The sequence below is a fragment of the Carettochelys insculpta genome, chromosome 5, assembly GCF_033958435.1.
Source record: "Carettochelys insculpta isolate YL-2023 chromosome 5, ASM3395843v1, whole genome shotgun sequence".
In the NCBI taxonomy this organism is placed as follows: Eukaryota; Metazoa; Chordata; order Testudines; family Carettochelyidae; genus Carettochelys; species Carettochelys insculpta.
Window position 1 is genome coordinate 19,203,982 of NC_134141.1, and position 24,005 is coordinate 19,227,986.

Below are 24,005 nucleotides of genomic sequence, written 5' to 3' on the forward strand. Positions count from 1 at the left end.
CCCACAGGTGCCATGCAGCTGGCAGGGTAGCCTCTGCCACGCCACACCATATGCCGGCTGTGCAGTGCAGACCATGTTTTCAGACAGCAGCATGTCCTGGCTTGTGTAGGGTGAAGGCTTCTGCATGCCTCATTTTCTGGGGCTCACTAATGTCGGGGGCCTGGCCCCCATTGGCAAATATTTCTTGGGGGCTGATTGGCCCCTGAGAGGCTGGTACGTGCATCTGATGAAGTGGGTCTTTGCCCATGAAAGCTTATGCTCCAAATAATGTGTTAGTCTGTAGGTGCCACAAGACTTCTCATTTTTGCAGATACAGAGTAAGACAGCTACCCTTCTGATAGTTGACTTTGTGAGCAGGTGCAGACACTCCCCTTTGACGTATAAAATCTAGAATGCCTGGCTCCAGCAGGCTCAACTTTAGACTGTACTGTGTCTGAGGTGGAAGGTAGTCTAATTGGAATGGGAGTTTTGCAAAACTGAAATATTTGAATTTGCCTGTTAAGCTCTTTTCTTCACTTCTACCTTTCTGTAGTCACGTTACCTGCTGCTTTAGTAGTTCCTTATCCTTTCCATGCCCCCTGTATGTTTTCCCTAAGGGTTCTGTTCCCTCCTTCATCTGCTTCATTATTTCACTTGTCTCTAAATGAATGTTTCTGAAATGAATCTCTCTGCCAAGTCTCTGCACTGTCGTTCTTGCTTCTGTCTCTTGGGTATCTCATGTATACTTCTGGTTCCATCTTACTGTCTCAAAAATTCCTACTTTATCTTCACTTTCTCGTCTCTATTAGATCAGTTTCTTCACTGGCTGCTTCTTTTGTCACCTTCTTAGTCTTTACTTTCAAAGTCCTGCAACCTCCTCCTGCCCACCTCACCTCTATCTATTATTTCTTTATGCTTTCAGTCCTCCGTTGCTTTCAGCACCTTTTGTCCATGTCATGCCCATGTAATGAAGTCCTCCCCACAACCACTTACCTGCCAAATACTTTCTTCCCTTTTATATGCACCTCTTCAGTAATCCTTCCTTCTGTACCCTTTCCATTATTTAAAGTGTTGTGCCATCGTCCCCCTCCCCTGGTTTTTAAATTGTAAATTCTTCATAGCTGGCGGTATATTGTGGTCTCTAAAAGCATTGTGTGAACCTACAGTACCTGATCTTTTTTTAAAAAAAAAAAAAAAAAAAAAAAAAAAAAAAGCCCCATAAAGGAATCTTTGCATCTGATGAAGCAAGCAGGTCTTTGCCAATGCAAGGTTATGCTCCAAAATATCTGTTGTTCTATAAGGTGCTGAGGACTTCTTGTTCTCAGATACAGACTAACACGGCTACCTCTGATACTTTACTTCAGTAGCATTTTTGTAGAAGATTGTTCTGTGCAAATTGGTAAATTGAGTAATAAATCTGACTTTTTTAAAAAGGCTTTACCTTGTGTGGGATTTGAACAAATCCTTGCCTTGGTAATGAGCTACTTATAAAGACCAGATTTTTGCATAAATGTGTGTGGAGATTAGGTCTTGAGATACAGCAGATGTCCTATAGTAATGAACTAGGTCAATGGCCTTATTAGGGGCTTATATAGTAACCATTTATAGTTTCACTAGACATCTTTATGAATTTTTACAATGCTTGTACTTAAATATGAGCCTGTAAAGTAGCTGAGCTGTGATAACATACTTCATGGATGTTTTAATTAAAATATTTACTTTTTTATAGACAGAAATCGCCAAGAGATTGAATACAATTTGTGCACAAGTCATCCCATTTTTGTCTCAGGAAGTAAGTAAAACTGTTCAGCTGTTAAAGTGCAATTATGTTGCTTCTGTTTGCAAATTAGCTAGTTTTAAGATGTTAATTTTATCACAACACACAAGTGTGAGGAACATCTGTTATAGCTGAAGTGTACAACCCCCCTGCTAATTTGGTCTAACATCTGAGTTTGAACTGAAGAACTGGTGACAGTAGCTCAACTTCAAATTTAATTCTCTTCAGTAAAATTACTGTACTACTTTTGTTTCCAATTTTTTTTCTTAAGGACAATACTAACTTAACTGCTACTTAGTCAAGTGTGAAATTTGGTGTAAATAAGAGTGTTGGCCTTCAGTACTAAAATACTTAGGTATTATTTTTGGGTAGGTAATGCATGGTAGCTCAAACGCAAAATGTGCAGGGGTACAAAGCATTGCCTGACTACATCTGTGGAGTGTTAAAGAATACTTCTATTCAGTTTTGGAACCTGCTTTGTATTAGACTTTCAAATGCTTTGCAACTATTCAGACTATTTGTAGCTCTTGTTAGATTTAATGTAGGAAACCTTTTTGTTATCTCCTCTACGTTCATTGTATTGGATGCAGGGCTTATAAATGACTTCTAAAACAGACACTAGTTTAAAGTGGTTAGCACCTTCTCATGTCATTTAGAATCTGGTGATAATAATTACTGAAAGTTCTCAATTACTTCATAACTTTTAATTAAATAATGAGTAACAAAGTACTGTTACATCTTAACTGGTAAGAGATGACCTATAATAATCAACTTAAGCTTCTGTCTTTATTTTGCATGCTTCTATACAGACGCTATTTCTGAGCATACTGTAAATGTATCTGGTCTCAATTATAGTGAACTGGGGAAAAGTTGGTTTAATCATTTAACAACTTAACAATATTAACTTTTTTTTTCTCCTTGAAAATAGCATCAGCAGCAAGTGGCCCAAGCAGTAGAACGTGCCAAACAAGTGACCATGGCTGAACTAAATGCCATCATCGGGGTACGTGGCCTTCCAGGTCTACCTCCTACAGTGTGTATAACCAGCTTTCATTTCTTATTGATTTTAGTAGTTTTAAGATAAACTTGAGAATTTTTTAATATCTAATTCTCTTTTGATACTTAATATTGTTGCTCAAACTTTGACGTGGCTCACTCTAATTTTAGAGAGGGTAGAATTAAAGACAGTTTATTGTATGACAGTGTCTTTTCATTCTCTGCACCCATATGTTGTTATATCAAAACCTTTGCTACAAGAAAGCTCAGTGAGTTTGAAAGATTTATTATCTATTGATCATGGGTTTTGTGTACTATTTGATCTAAGTTACCGTTGTTTTCCTTCCTGCTTTTTGTGACATTTGAATTTTTGGCCTCTATACAACTATTCAGTCTTCTTCCTTTTCCTTTCTTCAGCATCTTTCATGAATTTTAAAGTAGCAGGCTAATCAAAAGCAAGAGACTTTTTTTCAAGTATTGTAGTATTAATTGTCTGACATAGTGGTCTAATAGCCTTTCACCAAGTTTGTGCTTCTAACGATGCTGAAATAAGTTAATACTGCTTACTTGTGACTAGTTGTCAATCACAAGTCATTTGTTTTGCATTAATGAACTCTGTGAACCATGAATTCCTTCCACTGCACGAGTTCATTTCCCCCACCACTAAGTCTAGAATATTTCTCATGTTTTCTCCGCTTCCAGACTATGTGAAAAGTAGCCGAAACAAGAAGCCACCCTTTCTGATTTTATTCATATGTGAGCTCCTTGAGCTGATTCAAATTACTCATTTATCAATTTATGTTAATTGCTTGTGAGAAGATGCCCTGCTGGTCTTTATAGTTCCCTCAGACACTTTGTAATGATAATTAGACATGCTGCTGTATGGATTAACAGTGCCATAGTCCAATGACGTCTACAGACAATGGAACCAGTTAATCCATCTGTGCTTAAAATTACATCCCAACTAGAGATGTGAGGCGGAGGGGAATAAGAGGAAGGGAGGATTTAAAAGAATGAGCCTCAGCTTGAAAAACGCTCCTTTAATCAGTTTCTCAATTGCAGATCTGCAGTTGGTTTGCTTGTGGTAAGCTATTGGCAGTCAATTAGGTTGGAGAAAAAACTGGGAGGGTGACCTTCATTTCCTTCTAATAGCTTTTTCCTCCCTCAAATGGGGAGGTTCAATGAATTTGCAGCTTAAATTTTATTCAAGCTGTTTTATTACACTTGACAGATTAGCTTTGCATAAACATACCCCCTTCAAATCTGAGCCCTGTTTTTTCTCTTATTTTCAAATTTTGACTGTTACACATGATTAGTGAATTCACTCAGTAATAAAAGTTAAATGTGCCTTTGACTGCAGTCTTCTCTGTGCTTTGCTTGTGTAATGAATTGCCTTATTTTGAAGAACAGATTGTATAGTGTGTTTTCATATATAATATTTGATTAGCAAAGTTTTAATAGAGCTGTGGGGTTTTTTCTGGTTTAAAAGTGAACAGTTTTGCCAAGGGCAGATACTGAATAAAAACAGAGAGGGAGCCATGCTAGTCTATACGCTATCAAAACAAAAAGCAGTCAAGTAGCAATTTAAAGACTAGCAAAATAGTTTATTAGGTGAGCGTTCGTAGGACAGACCCACTTCTTCAGACCTGAAGAAGTGGGTCTGTCCCACGAACGCTCACCTAATAAACTATTTTGCTAGTCTTTAAAGTGCTACTTGACTGCTTTTTTGTTTTGATACTGAATAAAAGTCTTTCCATTATGGACTCAACTTGTAGCACACTTTTGCATGCTCATTAAAAATATTTTTAAAAAAAAGTGTCCAACATTAGATTTGAGATTTGTCCTGACTGTGAAGCCTTACTGTTAAGCAAAACTTGTACCAAATTTGCTACAATAGTATTGTCCTATTTGGCCTGAAGGGAATGGCTGGATGAGAAGTATTCAGTTCTGTGCTCTTTGGTTTAAAACTCCAGCACACAATTAAGACTTTTGTTTGTTTTGTTAAGACATTGGTTTTTTTGGTGGTAGGAGAAGGTATGTTAATCTAATTATAAATTTCAAATTTTTAAATTACCATTGATCCTTCAGTTGAAGCATGTTCATGTTTTATGAAACAGTATTAATCAGTGTTGTCATAGCTTAGATATTATGAATGAGGGAATAAACATAGCACAAGTTCTAATTTTCAATCTAAAACTATTTTACACATTCCAGAAATCAATTGCATGCCAAATTAATTTCTTTCATTTTTAGGTGATCAGTAATTATCCTAGGCTGCACAATAAGCTTCATGCTTGGACATATGCTTTATTTTGTTTGAAAGGGATTGTGTGCATCCTGAAGAATCAGAGTAGCATAAAATTGGGTTGACAATTCAGTGGACCTTTGCTCCCCTTCATTGAACATGCAGTGTGTCAACCTGTCTCCCCGAAGGGGAGGAGGCATCAGGAGGCTGGCTGTTCCTACAAGTGGCAGCTGCAGTGAAAGTAAACGCAGCCCAGTTTGATAGCAGCTGTCAGTATTGTTCAGGGACCCAACTTAGTGTAAAGAACAATAGAGGGGCCATGCTCTTAAACTGCAGTGTCTTTCAGTCTAAGAAAAGAAATAGTAATTTAACGGTTTAGACAGCTATTATGAGTGTGAAAGATCATGAAAGGCTTCTTTAAAATGCAAATAGGCTGAAGCATTCTCCAACAGTGTAAGGTACATCAAGTAGCTTATGGCATCATAGTACTCAAGAAATTTCTGTACAGTGAATGTTGGTGATGGGAGGGAAGTTTAAGCATTTTCTTAGATGTTGACTGAGGTGTTCTCCCTGACTAGATAAAAGCTGCGTATTTGGCATTTCTGTCTGAACACTGATTTTTTTTTTCCTTTATTTAAAAAAAAAAAAGTGACTTCCTGACATGATGTAGTGATTTAAAATAAAATAACCGTTTCCAAATTCAGTCTTGCATTGTTTACTGAGTTATTAAAGAGTTTAAAGACTGAGTTTGGGTGTACAGATAAGCTAGGGGAGGCTTAATCCCCTCTACCTCAAACCCGTCCCCAGAACTAACCTATCTGGCGCTGTCTGGGGAGCCTACACCAGGCAGCCACATGTGCCCAGCAGAAAGAAGGCTGGCGTAAAGGTGCTCTGTTGGTGAGGGTGAGCTGAGCCATGCCTGCCGTAGGGGTGTGGCTGCTCAAGTAGCAGGGTAAGTGAGCGGCTCTCTGTGGTGCCCTGCCTTGCCACTGCTGAAATAATGGAACTAAATTCAGTTGGTTTAACAGTCTCATCCTTCCCACCACTCCACCGGCCATTAACCAATTAAATTTAGTTCTACTGTTTCAGTGGCAGCAGGACAGGGAGCTGCAGAGGAATTCTCTCATGGAAACCCTAATTTTCACTTCATGGAACTCAGAGGTTCCATTTGGAAAAAACTGACATAAGCTGATGAGAGAGCACCTCTTATCAGCATAGGTAGAGTCTACACCGAAGCAGTTTAGCAACTCAGCTGTGCCACTGTAATATTTAGGTGTAGACAGTCCTTAAGACTAGTTTTATGGTAGGCCACTTTTAAGACACAAGCGCTCCACTCCTTTAGTTACTTGGAGGAAAGCTGGGAAAGTTGAATTTTTCTGAATTTGATGTAAAGGCAATTTTCAGGCAGTCTATATAGACCAAGTATATTTAGACTGGGGAAACTAATGGGTACATTGTTGCATTCAGAAACTTTAAAGATTAAAAATGAAATAGTTCAGGTTTAAAACTGTCTGATATTGATAGTATTAATTAATTGGTGGAAGGTCAGTTGTGAGGTGTTCACATACTCTTGTTCCCAGCCCCTTACTGATGGTTACTGCAATGAATGTTAATTGAGCTTTAGCTGAGTACTCATGTTAAATCATTACATATGTTAGTTTGGATGAGGTGTGTTTAGTTTTTTAACCATTGTGTACGAATACCTAATATTTTACATACCTGGTTATTTCTTTGAATTTATACCAGTGTTCATTTTGCTGTTTTTTTTCTAAAGTTGATTAAGTGGATTTACTAGATATTATTTCAAAGGTTTTGATTGTAAAGGATAGCTGCACTTTTTAACTCCTTGGGGCCACAGATTTCAGTCCTGTGCCTGAAGTCTGTTTTGGCAGTTGGGAGAATCCAGATTGTGGCATGAAAGGATTAAGTGGATTATCATGGTGGAATTTGAAGGGATTTTTTACAGGTTTGATTGAGCAACAGGCTGGAAAAATCAAAGGTGTCCATCGCTCACAAGAAGAAGAGCTTAGGGACAGTTACATTGAGTCTTTCTGAGAAGTTTCCAGACTTTTCCATCGTGGAACACTTGGATGTCACAGCGCTCTCCACAGAACACTTCATCTTTTTTACATCATGCTGACTGAGGAATGTTACTAATGGATATTTCATAATACTAATTATAATTATTGTATAGTAAACACAACTCAAATAGTGAAGCCAGACATTAACAAAAGAAATAGAGCAGGGATGACAGATAAAACATAAATAAAATCAGCATACTTAATAAGTTGAATGTGATGGATGAGTGGGTGCGGGGGTGGAGTTGAGCCAGGGAAGGTGTTGATCCAGGGGTGTGTAGGGCTGGGAGGTTTAAGCTGGGGCTGTGGGGGGCTGAGCTGTGAGCACGTGGGGCTGGGAGGTTTGAACTGGGGCTGCAGGGAGTTGAGCCACAGCCACGTGGGGCCAGGGGGTGTTGAGCCGCAGCCCGGAGCGGGGTGAGCAGTGGCTGCGTGGGGCTGGTCAGGGGTGAGCTGTGGGGTAAGTCGTGGCTGCATGGGGCTGAGAGGTTTGATCTGGGGTATGGGGGATTGATCTGTGGCTGTGTGGGCCTTGGGGAGGTGTTAAGCCAGGGCCCCAGGGTTGATCCACAGCCACATGGGGCTGGGGGGGTGTTGAGTCAGCCAGGGAGTTGAGCTACTGCTGTGTGGGGCTAAGGGGTGATGTCAGGCCGGGCGGGTGGGGCGGGGCAGGTGGTTAAGCCTCCAGCATGTGGGGCCGGCGGGGGTTGAGTAGTGGCTATGTGGGACTGGGAGGTTTGACCTGGGCCTTGCGGGGTGGGGGGGATCTGGGGCTGGAGGGTTGAGCCACAGGGGCATGGGGGCGAGGGTGTTGAACCGGGAATGGGGAGTTGAGCCATAGCCATGTGGGGCCCAAGGGGTGTTGCATCAGGCTGGAGGGGTTGAGCCGTGGTCCTGCGGGGTTGGGAGGTTTGAGACGGGGCTGCGCAGGGCCAGGGGTGGGTGGTTAAGCTGGAGCTGGGGAGGTTGAGGCACAGTTTACTGTTGGTCTAAGCCAGTGGTGAGCAAAAGTGTAAAACTGAACACATTGCTTCCCAAAACTTTTTTTTTCCCCTGAGAATGGGGAGGAGACCATTGCTAATCAATTTCACTGGCAGAACAGTTTGCAATTGCTCATGGAACACCAGTGTTCCGCTGGAACGTAGTTTGGGAACTGCTGGTCTATCCTATTGTCAGTATTAATGTAACTTTGTAAGACTTTGTATCCTGACAACGTGAATAAAATCCAGATGGTTTATGAAAGTGTGTATTCTTAATTTAGATCTACAAATCTGCAAATTTTAGTATAGAGAATGTAGCATACAATCCTGAATACTTTGGATGTTTCGCACAACCATTTTTTTTGGATTGACAGTACTTTTTGAGGGAGATTTGGGTTACAGACCTCCAAAAGAGCTCTCCACTGTTGCATGAGGTGATTGGCTAAAGGATTAGTAAAATACTGAATTATTTTTCTCTCCTTAGCTGTGGTTGCCAGCTATCTTTGGGATGGTAGCCTGTGAAGCTTAAGAGGATGAAGTTAACCTCTTGAGGGTTTATTCTTATGAGTGTGTAGTTAATCCTTGGAAAGCCTATAAATAACTAGGCTATATGTTTTGTTATAAAACAGAAATACAGACTAGAACAGAAATGAATGCAAACTTTTGTACAAGTGAAGAGCTAAGCAGTTGTAGCATTGCTTTAGTCACCTTACCGGTGATCTGTATTTTGTAGCAAGTGATATGTATGGGAATTTCTGGGGCAATGGCTTGTTAGCTTTCTTTAAACAGAAGGCTGAGTGCAAGATAACCTGCATCTTGGTACACCTCATATACCAACCAATAAGAAACGAGCTAAAACTTTTGCTGATCAGATATTTACAGTTTGCACAAAATGTGTACATGAACTTTCTTAGCACATATTTGCATTGAATACGAGAACAAGTAGTCAGTTTGCATTTAGTTAACACTACTGAGGCAACATTTATCGTTTTGAAAGCAATTGACATGTTTAACATGAGGATTAAGTGGGTACCTTGACTTTCAGCTCTTCTTTTTTACTGGATTCCTCCCTGTTTTGATTCCTCTTGCCAAATGCTCCCCATTTCTCAAAAGGTGGGCCACAAACTAATCACAGTTCTCAAAATACCCATTCTTGCGAGATGGCAACAATTATGCATAATCTCTTGGTGCTATTTATTTTCCATTATTTTTGCTGGAGGATCTGAGGGATATCTGTATGGTGCATCAACCCAAAGTGTGAAAACACACAATTCAACCGTAATGATTAGTATCTGAAACATCAGTAAGTGAAGTGGAATTGTTTAAATCTTTTTTGGTTTTAAACTGATTAAAAACCCTTCCTCTCTCCATTATTAAACAACACTTTTGGCTTCTGTCCTGTCATCACTTCGCTAGTTGTCTGATCAGTCTTCATCATGGATAAGTCTTGTTTAAAGTAAATACGTATAGAGAGTTGAAAGCATTCTCTCTACATCAGTCATAAAAAAGGAAACAATACATCTCTGTTAGACTGGTGTATAATTGAGCAAATCATCTGCATCTCAAAACAGTGTGGACATGCTTGCATTGGTTAGATTTTTTAGAGGCATGATGACAAAAGCGGCAAATGTAACTGGAGGTGGGCAGCATTACAAGGAATGTGTGGTTGACCCATAAAAGCTTATTCTTCGCTCTTTCTTGGCTGAAGAATTTCAGAGCAGTACCCGTGTGCTGACAGATGTGTTCTAGTAATGTTCATTGGACCTAATTCCAGAATGAATGGCACTTATTTATTTAAAATAGAAAAGCATGCTTTCATTGTTTTTTAAAGTCTAGTCTTCTATCCCCAAAATCACTTAAAATGTGGATTAGATCAAGATGCCTAGCTTGTAGACCTACTCTAGGTTTAGTTTCTAGACCTTCATGACATCTTAATGCCTTTGGGGTTTGGGGACACCCTTGGCAAATAAGGAGATATTTTTATTTCCCAATTAGAACCAGCACTTTGCAGATGCTTTCATTTGTTGTACTTCATCATCCTCTCTCCCGTTGTAATGTTCCAGTAGCCTAGGCTCAATCCTTTCTGATTTTTGTTGTTGCACCAATTCTGATCCCAGCCCCAATGGTCCCTCTGTTGCTACCTGGTGGTGGAATAAATTTTGTTGTTTAAAGCATGTGTGGATGTGCATGACCTGTAGAAATATGCTGGCAGGTGTGGGGGCTCTGCTAATCAGAAGGGCAGCACCTGAATCTCTCTTGCATGGCTGCCCGAGCACTCAGCTTACAGGGACCACTGCTTGCCACTTTGTCTCTCTTGCTCTCAGGTTTTCCAGCTGTCTTCATTTAATTTTCCTTTCTTTTCCATTTTTCTAAGGTCTTTGAGCCAAAGACCACATCTGATTTGTTCAAGTGTCAGTCACACCTGTAGTGCTGTGTAACTGTTCTCTCCAAGTCAATGAGTATTAAGAATATGGTAATTGAAATACTCAGTGAAAGCTTAACTGCTTATATTAAGCAGAAGAAATCAACCAGTATGCTCAATCACAGTTGCATGAGAGACAGGTAAGTGGGATGATTCACGCCCATTGTTTCAAAAGTGTACCATGTTAAACTGTATTGTCCAGCTCTGCAGTAAGATCTTTCATCTTCTTGATCTTGTGCCTGGGCTTGCCCTTTGGGTGCCAGAAGGGAGGGAGATAAAAACTAGTCTTTGCTGGATTTCTGCACATCTTTCCCAGGAGTTTAGTGGAAGGACGAGCTGTTGTACCTTCTCTGACCTAACCTCCCAGGAGAGAGCTTGAGGAAATAATAGTTTTCCCACCTTGCTTAAATATCAGATTTAAAAATACAGAAGCGTCACAGTATACTTTTGCTGGAAAAATTGCTTGCTTTCTTGTTTTAAATCATATAATTATAAAATAACTCCTGAGTCCCCAGTTTAAGAAACACGAGAGTGCTGAAGCCAGGGTTGTGAGTTCAACCCTTGAGGGGGCTGTTTAGCATTCTGAGGCAAATAGTTGTGGGTTTGTTTTTTTTTTTTGTTTTTTTGTTTTTTTTTTTTAAATCTCTCAGAGATGGTGATAGGCCCTGCTATGATGGCAGGGTACCGGATTCAATGACCTCTGAAGGTTCTTCCAGTTCTTCAAGATAGGTGTATCTCTATATATCAAAACCAGTGTTTCCCTCTACTTAATTTACCCCATCACAGTCGGATAAGTTTGAGGTAATTTAAGGAAACTGGCAATGGTGTTTTTCACTTTTGTTTTTGAGATGTCAGAAGTATTAGCATGGATTAACTGAAGTAGACGGCTGGAGGTCTGGAATGTTAGCTTATTTCACATGGAAAATGTGGGTAATAGTCATAAGCTATTCTGCTAATATGCTATTATGATGGGCATTTGCTTTAAAATAAGACAAACATACTCAAATTTTTTGTGTTTGCAATTTGTCATTACTTTGTGTTGTCCTCTGTCATCTCCACATTACCAAATAATGCTGAAGAGGATTATGATTCTGTGAGAAGGCAAAATAAGTCGCAGGAGCAATGAAGATCCTATTTTCATGCATTTGTCTGTAAGAAAGCAGGGAAGGGAGGATTTCTCCACTCTGACACATTTAGGCTTTTCAATAGCTTTTAATAGCTGGTGGGGGCTGTGTTGATCTGTGGCTCAGGGGAGAGCCCTACAAATTCTACTTGCACCATCCATTGCCTGATCGCAGTAGGGTGAATCGCAGTATAAATTTGCATCTACTCAATGTCACAGCTGCTGAGAGTCATCTTTTTGTGAGTCTATAACCTGGTCTCAGCCCTTAGGGCTTGTCTAAGTGAATAGTTAGTTCACAGTGAGATTGAGCAAAAATCTGTCCCTCACTATGTACTGTGCAGTAAGCATTCACATAGACAAGGCCTTAGAAACTAGAGTGTGGAGAGGAGGATGGGCTCTGGCGAGGATTGATAACCTGAGTGCTGGGAGTCTGGGATTAAATTCCCTCCTCCGCTACAGGCCTCTTGTGACCCTGATTGAATTGTGTTAGGCCCAGGTCCCACAAAGTTATTTAGGTGTTCCTCCACTCAACACCTGATAGGTGCTCACCCACCCCGTGGAATCTGCTAGCCCTAGTTAGGTGCTCGTGCTGCCTAAACAGTGCATGAAGGGAGAGAGGCAGGCCTAAGAAAGAAATCCTCAGAAGTCAGCAAGTTGATGGCAAGGCACCTAAGCTAGCCAGCAGTGAAATGTTAGTGAGGGAAAAGAGGCTTATGTGCCTGGTTGACAGGCTGGAGATAAATGCTTCCCTGTGGGATCAGTTATGAACCTTCTCTGGCAGTTAGGCCAGCTATTTCTGTAGTCCGTAAGTTGGCAGCTAAAATCACTGGGACAAAATGCACATTTAACAACTTAGCTAGTGTGTCGTCCGGTCTTAAGACATTCACTGCATGCCTAAGAGACCCAGACATGTTTTGTAGCAGGTACTTGAACCCAGGTCTCCTCCATCCCAGGGAAAGATCATAAGTCCCAGGGAACAGATGGGAAGACAAGCATGCATGCATCCCACTTGTCCCCAGCTGTCTTGTGTGGATGCTGGCCACCTTCTACAATCAGTGGCCTACATCTGGCCGTACTTTTACAGGGTCTGACAGGGCCTAGCCATACTCAGTGTGTGCCTACAATACGGGGCCATGCTAAAGGGAGAGATGCTTCTTCTTAGTTTCACAATCCTGCTTTAGGGTCTCTGTAGCTTTGACTTGTGTTATTGCTCCAAGTAGCTTGTTAGCTGTCGGCTGATGTCACAGCACAGGAGGCTTTCCAAATAGGATTGCTAACTGTGACTGAAGCTATTTCAGGAGATGTTCCCCCCCCACCCCCCCCAGTGTGACATAATGCCATTTTCTTGAAATACCCTTTCAGTAGTCACTGGGAGACGGATGCTGATTGCAGAATCCAATCCTGGAGGGTTGGCAACCCTATCTTCCATATGCCATTTGGTAGAGACTTTGGAGACTAAGATGCCTACAGAATTAGTTGACAGTTCAGTGGTAGCTCTGAAATTGTCTGTGTAAGGATCTTTGTCAATATTGGTCCAGGTCTTGCCAATATCTCAGCTTCCTGTCTTTTGAAATTAGAGCATCAGTACAGGTTGAATCTCTAGTCTGGCACGGTCATCTGGTAACATCTGTAACATGGCACCATTTTAGTTAACCACTTACAGTGGGTGTGGCTAAGTTTCCAGTGGTCCCAAAAAGTTTCCTTACAGCCATCAGTCCTGGGTCTGTGTTCTGGGCTGTTGTTTAACTCAAATTTACCCCTACATGTCTCCAAGAGCCCAGTAAGTAGTAATGCTGCTAGACAATATTGACCTCCCATTGTATGACAACTTCTCTCATTTGGCACTGGTCAGGTCCCCAGGGTGCTGGACTAAAATGGTTCAACCTGTACTTCTCTATCTCACGGGGTGTAGTGAGGATAAATACAGTAGTCCCTAGAGTTGTGCAAGGGTTGCGTTCCCATGCAACTTCATGTAACTCTAATTTCACGTAAATCAGGGAGGGGTGGCTTTTTCCCCTGGCAGAACATGTGCTCTGTAGCCAGGAGGGGTGGAGCTGAGCTGAGCCGAGCTGGAGCAACCTCGAAGGGGGGTTTGAACCTTGGAGGCAGGGGAGTTGAATCGAGTGGGGGTTGAACAAGGGTTACTGGAGCCACGCATGGGGTGGGGGTGGGGGGATGTTGAGCTGGAGCCATTCGCCAGTGGTGAGCTGGGCCGCAGAGGGTTTGAACCAGGACTGCTTGGGGCAAGGTGGGGGGAATTGAACCAGGGACAAGGGGAGCAGGATTTTGAGTTGTGCTTAACTCACGTTAATGAGAGAGAAGTGCAACATGAAATTGTGCATTTTGAGGATTTACCGTACTTTCAAGTGTGAAGTGCTGAGATACAGTTGTGGTGGGAGTTGAACACATGCCTAAGATAGGCAGTCCAGGCTAGGCCAGCCGATGTGGGTAAGTACAATCTTCTGCTAACAGGATACACCTCTGCAGATTTACATAGGAATTTGACGTGGCAGCCATAAGAGTATTAGTGGTTTGAATCATTAGAACTGACTTTAATAGTACCTTTTTAAAGCAAAGGATTCTAAGCCTTATTGCAAACATGCGGTCTTGCTTTACAACTCTGAGTAATGTGGGCCACTGCTTCTGTATTTGAAACACAGCTCCGGTTCTGGTAGCATACAACATACTATGCAGCAGTTGAAGAATGCAAGAAAAGTGGAAATCTTAAAACTACAGGCAACTTTAAGTTGACCATGGGTATTTAGATGCTTGATACACTACAGAGATTTATAAAAAGAGTTTTTACAATCTGCATAGGGTAGATGAGGAGTTAAGGAAAGGAAAAGTATCATCATTTTGCAGATGGGGAATTTATAGAGATTTCTTCTTAGCATACCACATAAAATCTTAGAGAGCTAGGAACTGGACCTAAATTTACTGGGTCCAGGTTGCATGCTTTAAATATTGGGCTTTAACACACTCACTCCAAACCAGAGGACTAGTGAAATATTGCCACCTTGATAATGTAATTCAGTTTTTCAGTATTTAATCTCTGGGTTGTTTTGGGGGGTGAAAGGAATTTGGGGCAGAAAACTTAAGGTAATAAATAATGCTTAATACAGCTTTCCAAATGACAAGCTGAATTTTTCTTCTGCTGATATTAAATGGATTTAGAGAAATGGGTATGGTAGCAAAGCAGTTGTGGTTGAATTTGAGATCATTTTTAAACCAATACTGTGGTTAATTACCACAATACTATTATTTTCACCTGCATCATTGCCATTTCCCCGCCCCCTTCCCCCCCTAAAAACCAACACAGCTCTTGCTGCTCAAGTTATCATAGTAATTGGTGGTAAGACAGACCTGTTACTCATCCTTCTCTGAGCACATTTCTTAAGGCAGGTGTCTAGATTTTAATTACGTGCTAATGAGCATGCCTAGTGGACCATATAACTGCTACCAACTTTTGAGTTTTATCTCTCACTATTGCTGAGCTCTTAAAGAGAGACAGAACAGCCGTTAATGTCTTTTGAAGTGACAAGAAAGTGATTATAAGCATAATGTAATTGTTACTATCCTCCAAAGTGGTGAATGCCTACTTTGTAGCTATGTCTTCAGATTGTTGTTGTTATCCATTCTCTCACTCCCTCTTCTCATTTTCCCCATTTGCAGACAATACAAGTGCTCTGTTTGGCATAGATGCTGAGTGTTTTTCTAAAGGAGACAATCCATGAGCTTTGGGGGGGCTGTTGAATGTCTTGATCTGTGTTTTATAGCACTCACACTACTGTGTGGCTAGTATTCAAATACTTCTTTTTAATTGTTTCTAGATTAAAATTATACTTGCTCAAGTGCAACAGATCAAGTTGAGCAAGAGATCAAATTTAGTGTCTTATTTCATAGCAATTATCAATTACAGTAAAAGCTGTGTTATCTGGAACTCGGATAACTGGCACATTCTATTAACCAGCACTCATGACAGCTACCACTGTGGCTGGCTGTGCTGACAGGACCAGCTGAGTGGGGCTGGCTCCCCTGGGTAGGGGGTGGCTGCCCCAGGGCTGGCATCCCAGTCAGGGCCGGCTGAATAGGGCCAGTTTCACTGCTGGGGTGGTGGCAGTGGTGTGGCCCCCCATTCCTTGGGATGGGTGTTCCTCCCCTCCCCCCGGGGTCAGCCAGTGGCCCCACTTGACTAACTGGCAGATCTGATCATCCGGTAATCCCTGTTCCCAGGGATGTTGAATAATCAATCTTTTGCTGTATTTATACTTCTGCAAATAAGTTATATTACAGAGAGTCCTTACAAACAGGTAAAGGAATGTCCCTGCTCTAGTTGCTGACACAACAACGACCAAGATAAGCAATTCTGTAAAGGGTCATTGAGGATTCTTCCCCTGGTTGTACTGGAGAATATATTTTCCCCTGCTGTTGCTGCTTTAAAGGTTTGGTGAAGGCACTTTGGAGTACAGCAGGTGCAATGTGTGATGATGGTGTAGGGAGGAATACCCTACTCTCTTTGATGTCCTAACAAAATGCATGGCTTGTGCCATTATGAATAGATGCAGGAATAGATGGCTGATACAAAATCAATTCAGTTTTGTTAATACAAGTTGAACCTCTTTAATCTGGCACCCGTGAGACCTGATCTGTGTTGAACCATGGGAGGTCAGTACTGTCTAGCAGCTTTACCAACACTTTCAGTGCTTACTGGGTTCTTACTGGGCTAAATTACAGCTAAGTAACAGCACAAAACACAGAGCTAGAACTGGTGGCTGTAAAGAAACCTAATTGGACCGCAGGAAACTAGGCTGCAACCATGAAGAGTGGATAGCCAGCTAACAAAATCATGCTGGATTACGGATGTTGCTGGACCAGTGTGTGCTGGTATAGAGAGGTTCAGCCTGTATTGTAATTCTCTGAAGTGCTTTCCCCAGACCTTTACAGATAGGTTAATCCAAGCACTTCAGGAGATCTACACTAGAGGACACAGGTATCTACAACAGCAGCCCTAGAATGCTCGTAACATTCTATACTCATTCCAAGTATGGCTATAGCTTCTCCAGCTCTGTGTTAGTCCAATAACAGCTTTGCTAACGTTGTCATTGTCTGAACTCTTGGTGTACAGCTGTAGGGTTGAAGCTGCACCATTTCAATGTTCCTGGTATAGTTTCACAATGCTCTGCCTTGGGATACCTCTGGTCACTCAGATGGCTGGATCAGTGTTAGCCATCTGGCTCCTGACTATATGTGAGCTCAAGAGCATCTGAGTTGATTTTTGGCTCTGCATCCTTTCAGCCTCGTTTGATACCCAACCTCGGGACATTTAAAGAAGAAAACAAACAGCTTTTTTTAAGGTGCAGTTTTAATGCAGCCTTTCCCCCCCTCCTCTTCATGCATACAAACTCAGATTATCAGGATGGGGATGGTGTATACATCCTCTGCCATCTCTATAGACTGTGTGGGGATCTGGTAAGAGACAGTAGTTCTCTCCCCACTACAGTAATTGGACCAAACTGAAAAGGTGCAAATGTTTCTTATGCTAACATGAGAGTCGTAGTATTGCTTAGATCAGTGAAATGTACCTGATGCTTTCCATGTGAACACAAAAGCTAAATATAATAAGTTTGCAAAGTCCAGCACTTTAAGTAACTTCTGCAACAATAGTTTGGTGTCTTTATGCATGTGCATTATGATGCAATCTTCAATTATGTGATTGCATGCTGTTTTTTTCCACAGGACTCTTCCCTCGGTGTGCACAGAAATAATTGATCACTTAATGAGCTACTATTCAGCATTTTGTTTTGTTGCCATTGATCATGCCCCATTTAGCACATGCTATTCCAGCCCTGCTCTGAAGACACTTATTACATTTACTCTTGGGCTTTTGTGTGCCGTTCATTATGGACTATTCAGATGCATCACAAACATTAAATAACTTATTTTCACAACATCCCAACAAGGCTGCTTTAGGCGGGAAACTGAGGAACAGAGACATTAAGGTCAAAAGGGTCTTCTAATTATGGGTGCCCAATCTAAGATGCATAGGATCTGATTATTCAGGGTATTCACCATTACCCTCATCCCTTGTTAAACTAGTACTTCACTTAGGAGTACTAGCTTTAACGAGGGACATATTTACTTACCATAGCTCACTCTGAGTGAACTCCCATGCTAATACGAGGCTAATCCCCTCCCCCTGGTTCCAACCTGCCCTAGTCTGACCCCCCCCACCAGCCCTGCAACCCCTACCCACAGAAGCCTGACCCCCCACCTCCGCCAGCCCCATGGCAGCCTGACTCCACCCCCACCCCCCGTGGCAGCCTGACCCCCTTCCCCATCCTCCGGCCCCGCAGACCAGCCTTGCAGCAGTCTCACCCCTGGGCTGGCCCCATGGCCCCAACCTGCGGCAGTCTTAACCGCACGCACCCCGCCCCGCCCCGGCCCCGCAGACTGGCCCCACTGCAGCCTGACCCCCACCTCCCCACCGCCGGACCACACACCCATCCTTCAGCACCCTGAACCCCCCATGACCCAACCGGCCACCAGTTTTTAACCCTCCCTCCCTCTCGTGGCCCTAAACTGCACCCAGCCTTTAAACTCCATCCCCCCAAACCCAAGGTTCACTTTCGTTCCAAAAGCACCATCACATGCTGCCACTCCTTCGTGAGCTCTAGGAACCAATCAGAGACTGTTACGTGTATTCTAATGAGAATTTAGTGTCCCTCTTAGAAGTTTTCGCCTATGAGCACAAAGTTGGAACCAGTTATGCTCATAGAGTGAGGGATGAGTGTGTATGTGGCACTTCATGTTCTAAGTGCAGTTCCCATTAACTTCAGTTGCAGTTTAGAGCATTCTGCACTAACAAAAATCAGATTTCGTGGCTTCAAGTTGGACATCAAATAACAAGGAACACACTATGAGTGAACACCTGTTAAAATAGTAACAGAGAGAAAGCCGTGCTAGCCTATATACTACCAAAACAAAAAAGCAGTCAAGTAGCACTTTAAAGACAAACAAAATAATTTATTAGGTGAGCTTTCATGGGACAGACCCACTTCTTCAGACTGTTTTGTCTAAGTGACTTCACGTCAGATAAGAAGTCCTTGACGGGGCAGAACTCAGCTCTTCAACATAGCTCTTCCTGCTTTAACCATGAGGCTATCTTTTTTTGGTTTTCTGCAATCTCCTGTCTCATTCCAACTTCTGCACCAAATGAGGCAAAGGTCCTGAAAATAATATGCTCTCTTGCTACTCAGTTCTCTTTCAAAGCTACACCAGGCCAATCCTTTGCAGTGAATGAAATGCAGGTCCTGTAGGAAAGTGGGTGCAATCACGTAGTTAAAGATGACAGCATTATGCGTATTTGCAGGGAGGGATCAATGGAAGCTGGCATTCCTAACTTTTGCTTTATATTGGCATCAGTATTCACATCTGCGGATGTCAGCATAACTATCCTTGGCTCATTTTTGTAGATACAAAATTTGTACGTTTAATCCTGCAAATTGGCAGATGCCCACCCGTGTATGCATCTGTGGATGTCTGTGTGGATTTCAGTGGTTCATTTTGCAGATGCAAAGAGGAATTTTGTAGCTGAGCAGGGCTCCGATTCCCTTCTGCTCCACAGCCTTTCTCAGTCCCAGTCCTGTCTTTTACTTTCTCGCCATTTATTTTTCCCAGTCCCTGTCCCCATTGCTTCTTGTCGCTGTACCAATCTCCATTCACCCCAGTCCCTCTCTCCTTGGCTACTCCGTCCTAGCCCATTCCTCTCTTCATCCTATTTCCCTCCCTTACCTTATAGTTCCTTGTCCCAATCTGCATCCTCTGCTATGCTGCCCTCCTTCACAGTCTTATTCCTGTTTCCTTTGCTCTCCGTTGAAGCCACTGCCTTTTTCCTACTACCTTGGTGCTAGGACAGGAAGAACTGGAAGCACTGGGAAGACAAGTATCCCTCCTCTTAGGCTAAAGCCTCACTACCACAGTAGATCGACCCACTTAGGATCGATCTTCCATGGTTTTGTTTTGCTCATGTGCAAAATGTCATCTTCTGGGGGTCAAAATTGACCCCAGAACTCCTTGAGAGTGATGAGGATTAAGGAAGGTCGATGGGAGAAATGCTCCTGTTGACCTTCTTCCATGTAGACAGACATTGTAGTCAACTGCTAAGTTGATTTTTAACTATGCAGTTGGCATAGCTAAAATTGTGTTATCTGTGATTGACTTCTATGTCTAGATGCATCTGAGGCTAACAAAGTGGGTCTTTGCCCACACAAGCCTGTTCCAATAACTCTGTTAGTCTGTAAGGTGCCACGGGACTTCTCGTTGTTTTTACCCACAAACAATTTCAGCTCAAGATGCACCTCCAGCATGGGAGCGTTCCTGCTAAATGTTTGAAGTTTAGTTCATTTATAAACAATGTAAATCAAAGTCTTATAATGAGAAGCATTAGGCAACCTTAAATAAAGGTAGTGGTGCCACTTGCACATGTGATTGAGAGAGATCATCCATAAGCACCACAATGATTGGAGGGAATGCTGTATTTGAATGTGAACTGGTTTTTGCTAGTTTATGCTAATATATGAACTGGTTTGTGATAGCAAGGGTTTTTAGAGTCTAGGCACTGAACTGTGTCAGGAACAAAGGTTCTTGAAAAATCTCAGGTGGAGCATTTAAGTGTGAAATAATGTGGCCTTGCAGGCTTTTTTAGTAGATACTTTTTCTTAAAAATAGTCCATTTCAGAGAAGGCAATTCTGTTGTACACAGGACTAATATGTTTTTAACTGCCTTGTTTAGCTTTACTCAGATCAGGAGTAGGTGAGAGAGGGTGGTGAGGTGAGGTGAGGTGGAGAGGGAGGCAGATGGGATAAAAATGGGAAGTATTGATTATGAATAGCTAATCCCCCTTTTCTTCTCTTTTCTTCCTCACCTATGTGCTTCACATACTTCCTCATGGGAATAACAATACCACCTGTAACAGCAGCAACAATTGCAGGCTCAGCATCTCTCCCATGGCCATGGACCTCCAGTGCCTCTTACACCACACCCATCAGGACTTCAGCCTCCTGGAATTCCTCCACTTGGAAGCAGTGCTGGCCTTCTTGCCCTCTCTAGTGCTTTGGGTGGGCAGTCTCACTTGGCAATAAAAGATGACAAGAAGCATCATGATGCAGAACACCACAGAGGTGAGAGGCATGGCAAGCCTGATTAGGACGTTGTCAAATTCGCACATTGCTCCAACTCTAAAGAAATCGAATTATATAGAATGAAAACGAGAACAAACTGTTGTAAATTTTTTTAAGTGTCTGCATTTCTACCACTGAAGCAAAATTGAGCTTGGAAGTTTTCAATATTTGAAATAGGCAATCGATTAGGTGTTGCCTGCTTTCTAGATTGCAGGGAATTTTGACCTCCTGGGGAATGCTTAGTGTAACACCAGTGCCTGCACAATATTGTTGATAACTGTTAAACTGCATAACTGGGTAAACTTTTCAAAGAAACTGTTGTTAAATGGGTGGGGAGAAAAAAAGAGGGGAAAGAGAAATTAAATTTTGAAGTGAATGTGTTAAATACAAGGTTTAGATAACTGTATCTGTTACTCTAGTTTCATAGGCATAAGTTCTAGTAAACATTTAAATATTGGGCAAAATTGCACTTGACTAATTTTTGAAAAAAATAATTTATTCTTGTCATGAAATAAAAACTAGGCTTTGTGTATGTTTAAACTGTAAATCTATCATGTTTACAAAATACTGTAATTTTCAGGAAATCACTGTATTAGGAATGTGCAATGACTTATATAAATAAAAGCCATTTTAAAACTGTTCGCGGCTTGTGTTCTAATTTTTCCCCCCTTTTTTTATTTCTGTTCTTGCCTCTGTGTCTGAACGGGCATGTCTATGCATTTCTTGGTTACTACGGGAGCAGACAGAGAGCCGGGCACAGTAAGTACCAATACTTCTGTTAACATTAAAACATTTCTGCTTCTACAGTACTTGATAAACAAGAATTACTCACGTGGTTTTTCTCAGCAGGTTTCGTTACTCTCCCTGCTATTTAGTTATAGTTGTAATATGATACATTCAGATAATGTAATAATTAAAGTTGGAAAAATTAAAAGCAAAAGTTTTAATTACAAATTTTTGTGGTCATAATAAAATCATAGTAATGGAGGAGATTTGAACTTTAATCTGACTAGAATGATTTTAATTCAGCTTGCTATCTTTTTAGTCATGTGTATTGTCATTCATAGTTTGAAGGGAAGTTATTGTGCTTTTAACAAAAACAAACACAAACCCCTTCCCACCCATATCTTGCAGAAGCTTAAGTGGAAGAACAAATGAGAAATCAAAATCCACATATTGCCATTTGTCATCTCTTGGGCTTTGTAATCTCTCCACCCATACACTTGTCTTCATGACTATATTTGTGCCTCAGCTGCAATTTTCCTTACAATTTATGCCTGTAGATAAATCTAATAAAACTTCATTGTTGAAAGAAGGATCTAGCTTCACCCCCATCTCTAGAAAAGTTAGTCATAGGGTGCTGCTTTGGTTTTTCTCTTTTTTTTTTCTTTCCACCCTTTTGTGTCTGAGTAATGATGTCAAATTCAAGTGTCAGCACACATCTACTTCGATGTATAAAATAAAATTGTATTCACAGATTCCATGGGTGAATTTGGTCCTTTTATATGGCAAAATGGGTTGTGATTATTCTATTTTACTCTCAATTACACAACCATGTATAATGCAGTTTTACTAAGAAGGGTTATTGTCTGATAGTCTTAAGACTCCTGTTTCTGTTCATATTGCTTATAAATGTCAGTTGTTTGAATGACAGGGTTTGGGAATATTTTAACTAAAAAAAGATTCCTGCATGTTTTTTATGTGTTTTTTATTGCTTTATACGTGGAATAATAGGGTTTTTTTCCTTGCTTAATACAGTGACATCATTAATGGCAGTACAGCTTTGGAAATGTTAAAAGTGTGCAAGTCTCAAAAGCACTGAAAGGGTTGAGGAGCACAAGTCCCATTATGTTACACTGGGATTTGTGTTCCTAAATCTATTTGGTACTGTGGGGAGTCTAATCTCGCTTAAGTATTTTCTTGGAGTCAAATTGTGAATCTTGCCACACCTTTTTTTTTTTCCTTGGTCCTGTGCAAACTACTTGGCTAAAAAATTTCTGCAAATAATCAGAAAAAATGCAACAGTTTGAAAAATAGGCAGTATGTTTAAACGGCAATATGCAGAGGACATAAGAAGGGCCATACTGGGTCAGACGAAAGGTCCATTCAGCCCAGCATCCTGTCTTTCAAGAGAGGCCAATGCCAGATGCCCCAGAAGAAGTGAACAGAACTGGTAATCACCAAAGTGATCCCTCTCTCTGTCATTCATTTCCAGCCTCTGACAAACAGAGGCTAGGGACACCATTCCTACCCATTCTGGTTCATAGTCATTGATGGTCCTAACCACCCTGAATTCATCTAGTTCTTCTTTGAATCCTGTTAAATTTTTGGTCTTCACAGCCTCCTCTGACCAGGAGTTCCACAGGCCGATTCTGGGCGCTGTGAAGAAAACCTTCCTTTTGTTTCATTTATTTTCCAGGCCTGTCATGATTTTATGTGCAATTTAATTGACTAATATGGGGGAAGGGTGTCTGTTAATGCCAAAAGCTCGTTGAATGTGAGGGTTTACTTGTGTTCGCATAGCACACCCCACCCCTGCCTTCTCTCCAGGCTTCCCCAGCCCCTGTCCCCCTAAAATACTGTAAATGGGTGACTCACCAGAGCTGCCAAAGCTGCTGCTGGAGCCTCATTATGTTGTGGACGACTGCTGCAGCCGAGGGAGCCGCCACCATGGCTGGAGCCTCTGCCACAGCTGGAGCCTCACCATGGCTTGGGCCACTGCTGCTCCTAGAGCCACCATGTGCTTCTCCCACCAGGGGTGGGCCATGTATGCAAGTGTCTTCTGCCCATGTATGTGCCCCACTGCTGGAAGGAGGAGCATGTGACTGTAGCTCCAGCCACTACATGGTTCCTGCAGCTGCTCCGGTGGCCAAGGCGATTCCTCCAGGGTCCCTAGCCACAGCAGCCCCTCTAGCAGCAGCTTCGGTGAATCTCCAGCATTTATGTATTTTTTCTGCGGGGTGTGGGGGTGGAGTGGTTGGTGGATTCAGTGGACTTCAGGAACAATGGGGGGCTGGCAGACGTCCGTTGTTCCTGATGCCCACTGAATCGGGGTCCACTAAATTGGTTTACTGTACTTCTATCATATCCACCTTTAATCTCCTTTTTTGTAAGCTAAAAAGTTCCAGTCCTTTAATCTTTCTTCATGACACCTGTTCCAAACCCCCTAATCATTTTGTTGCCCTTTTCTGAACCTTTTCCAGTGCCAATATATCTTTTGAGAAC

At 41.8% G+C, this 24,005-nt stretch overlaps 1 protein-coding gene across 2 annotated transcripts in view; it reads left to right on the forward strand.

Moving 5' to 3' along the window:
* TLE1 (TLE family member 1, transcriptional corepressor) overlaps positions 1–24,005 on the forward strand; it is a 94,205-nt gene that overhangs the window by 25,476 nt on the left and 44,724 nt on the right. Inside the window, exons 5-8 of one of the 2 annotated variants that reach the window (XM_074994719.1) lie at positions 1,709–1,771; positions 2,685–2,789; positions 20,576–20,780; positions 21,523–21,539. In XM_074994719.1, the coding sequence (XP_074850820.1) occupies positions 1,709–1,771; positions 2,685–2,789; positions 20,576–20,780; positions 21,523–21,539 (390 nt within the window). The remainder of the gene's footprint in view (positions 1–1,708; positions 1,772–2,684; positions 2,790–20,575; positions 20,781–21,522; positions 21,540–24,005) is intronic. The other variant, XM_074994718.1, reaches the window with a different exon arrangement.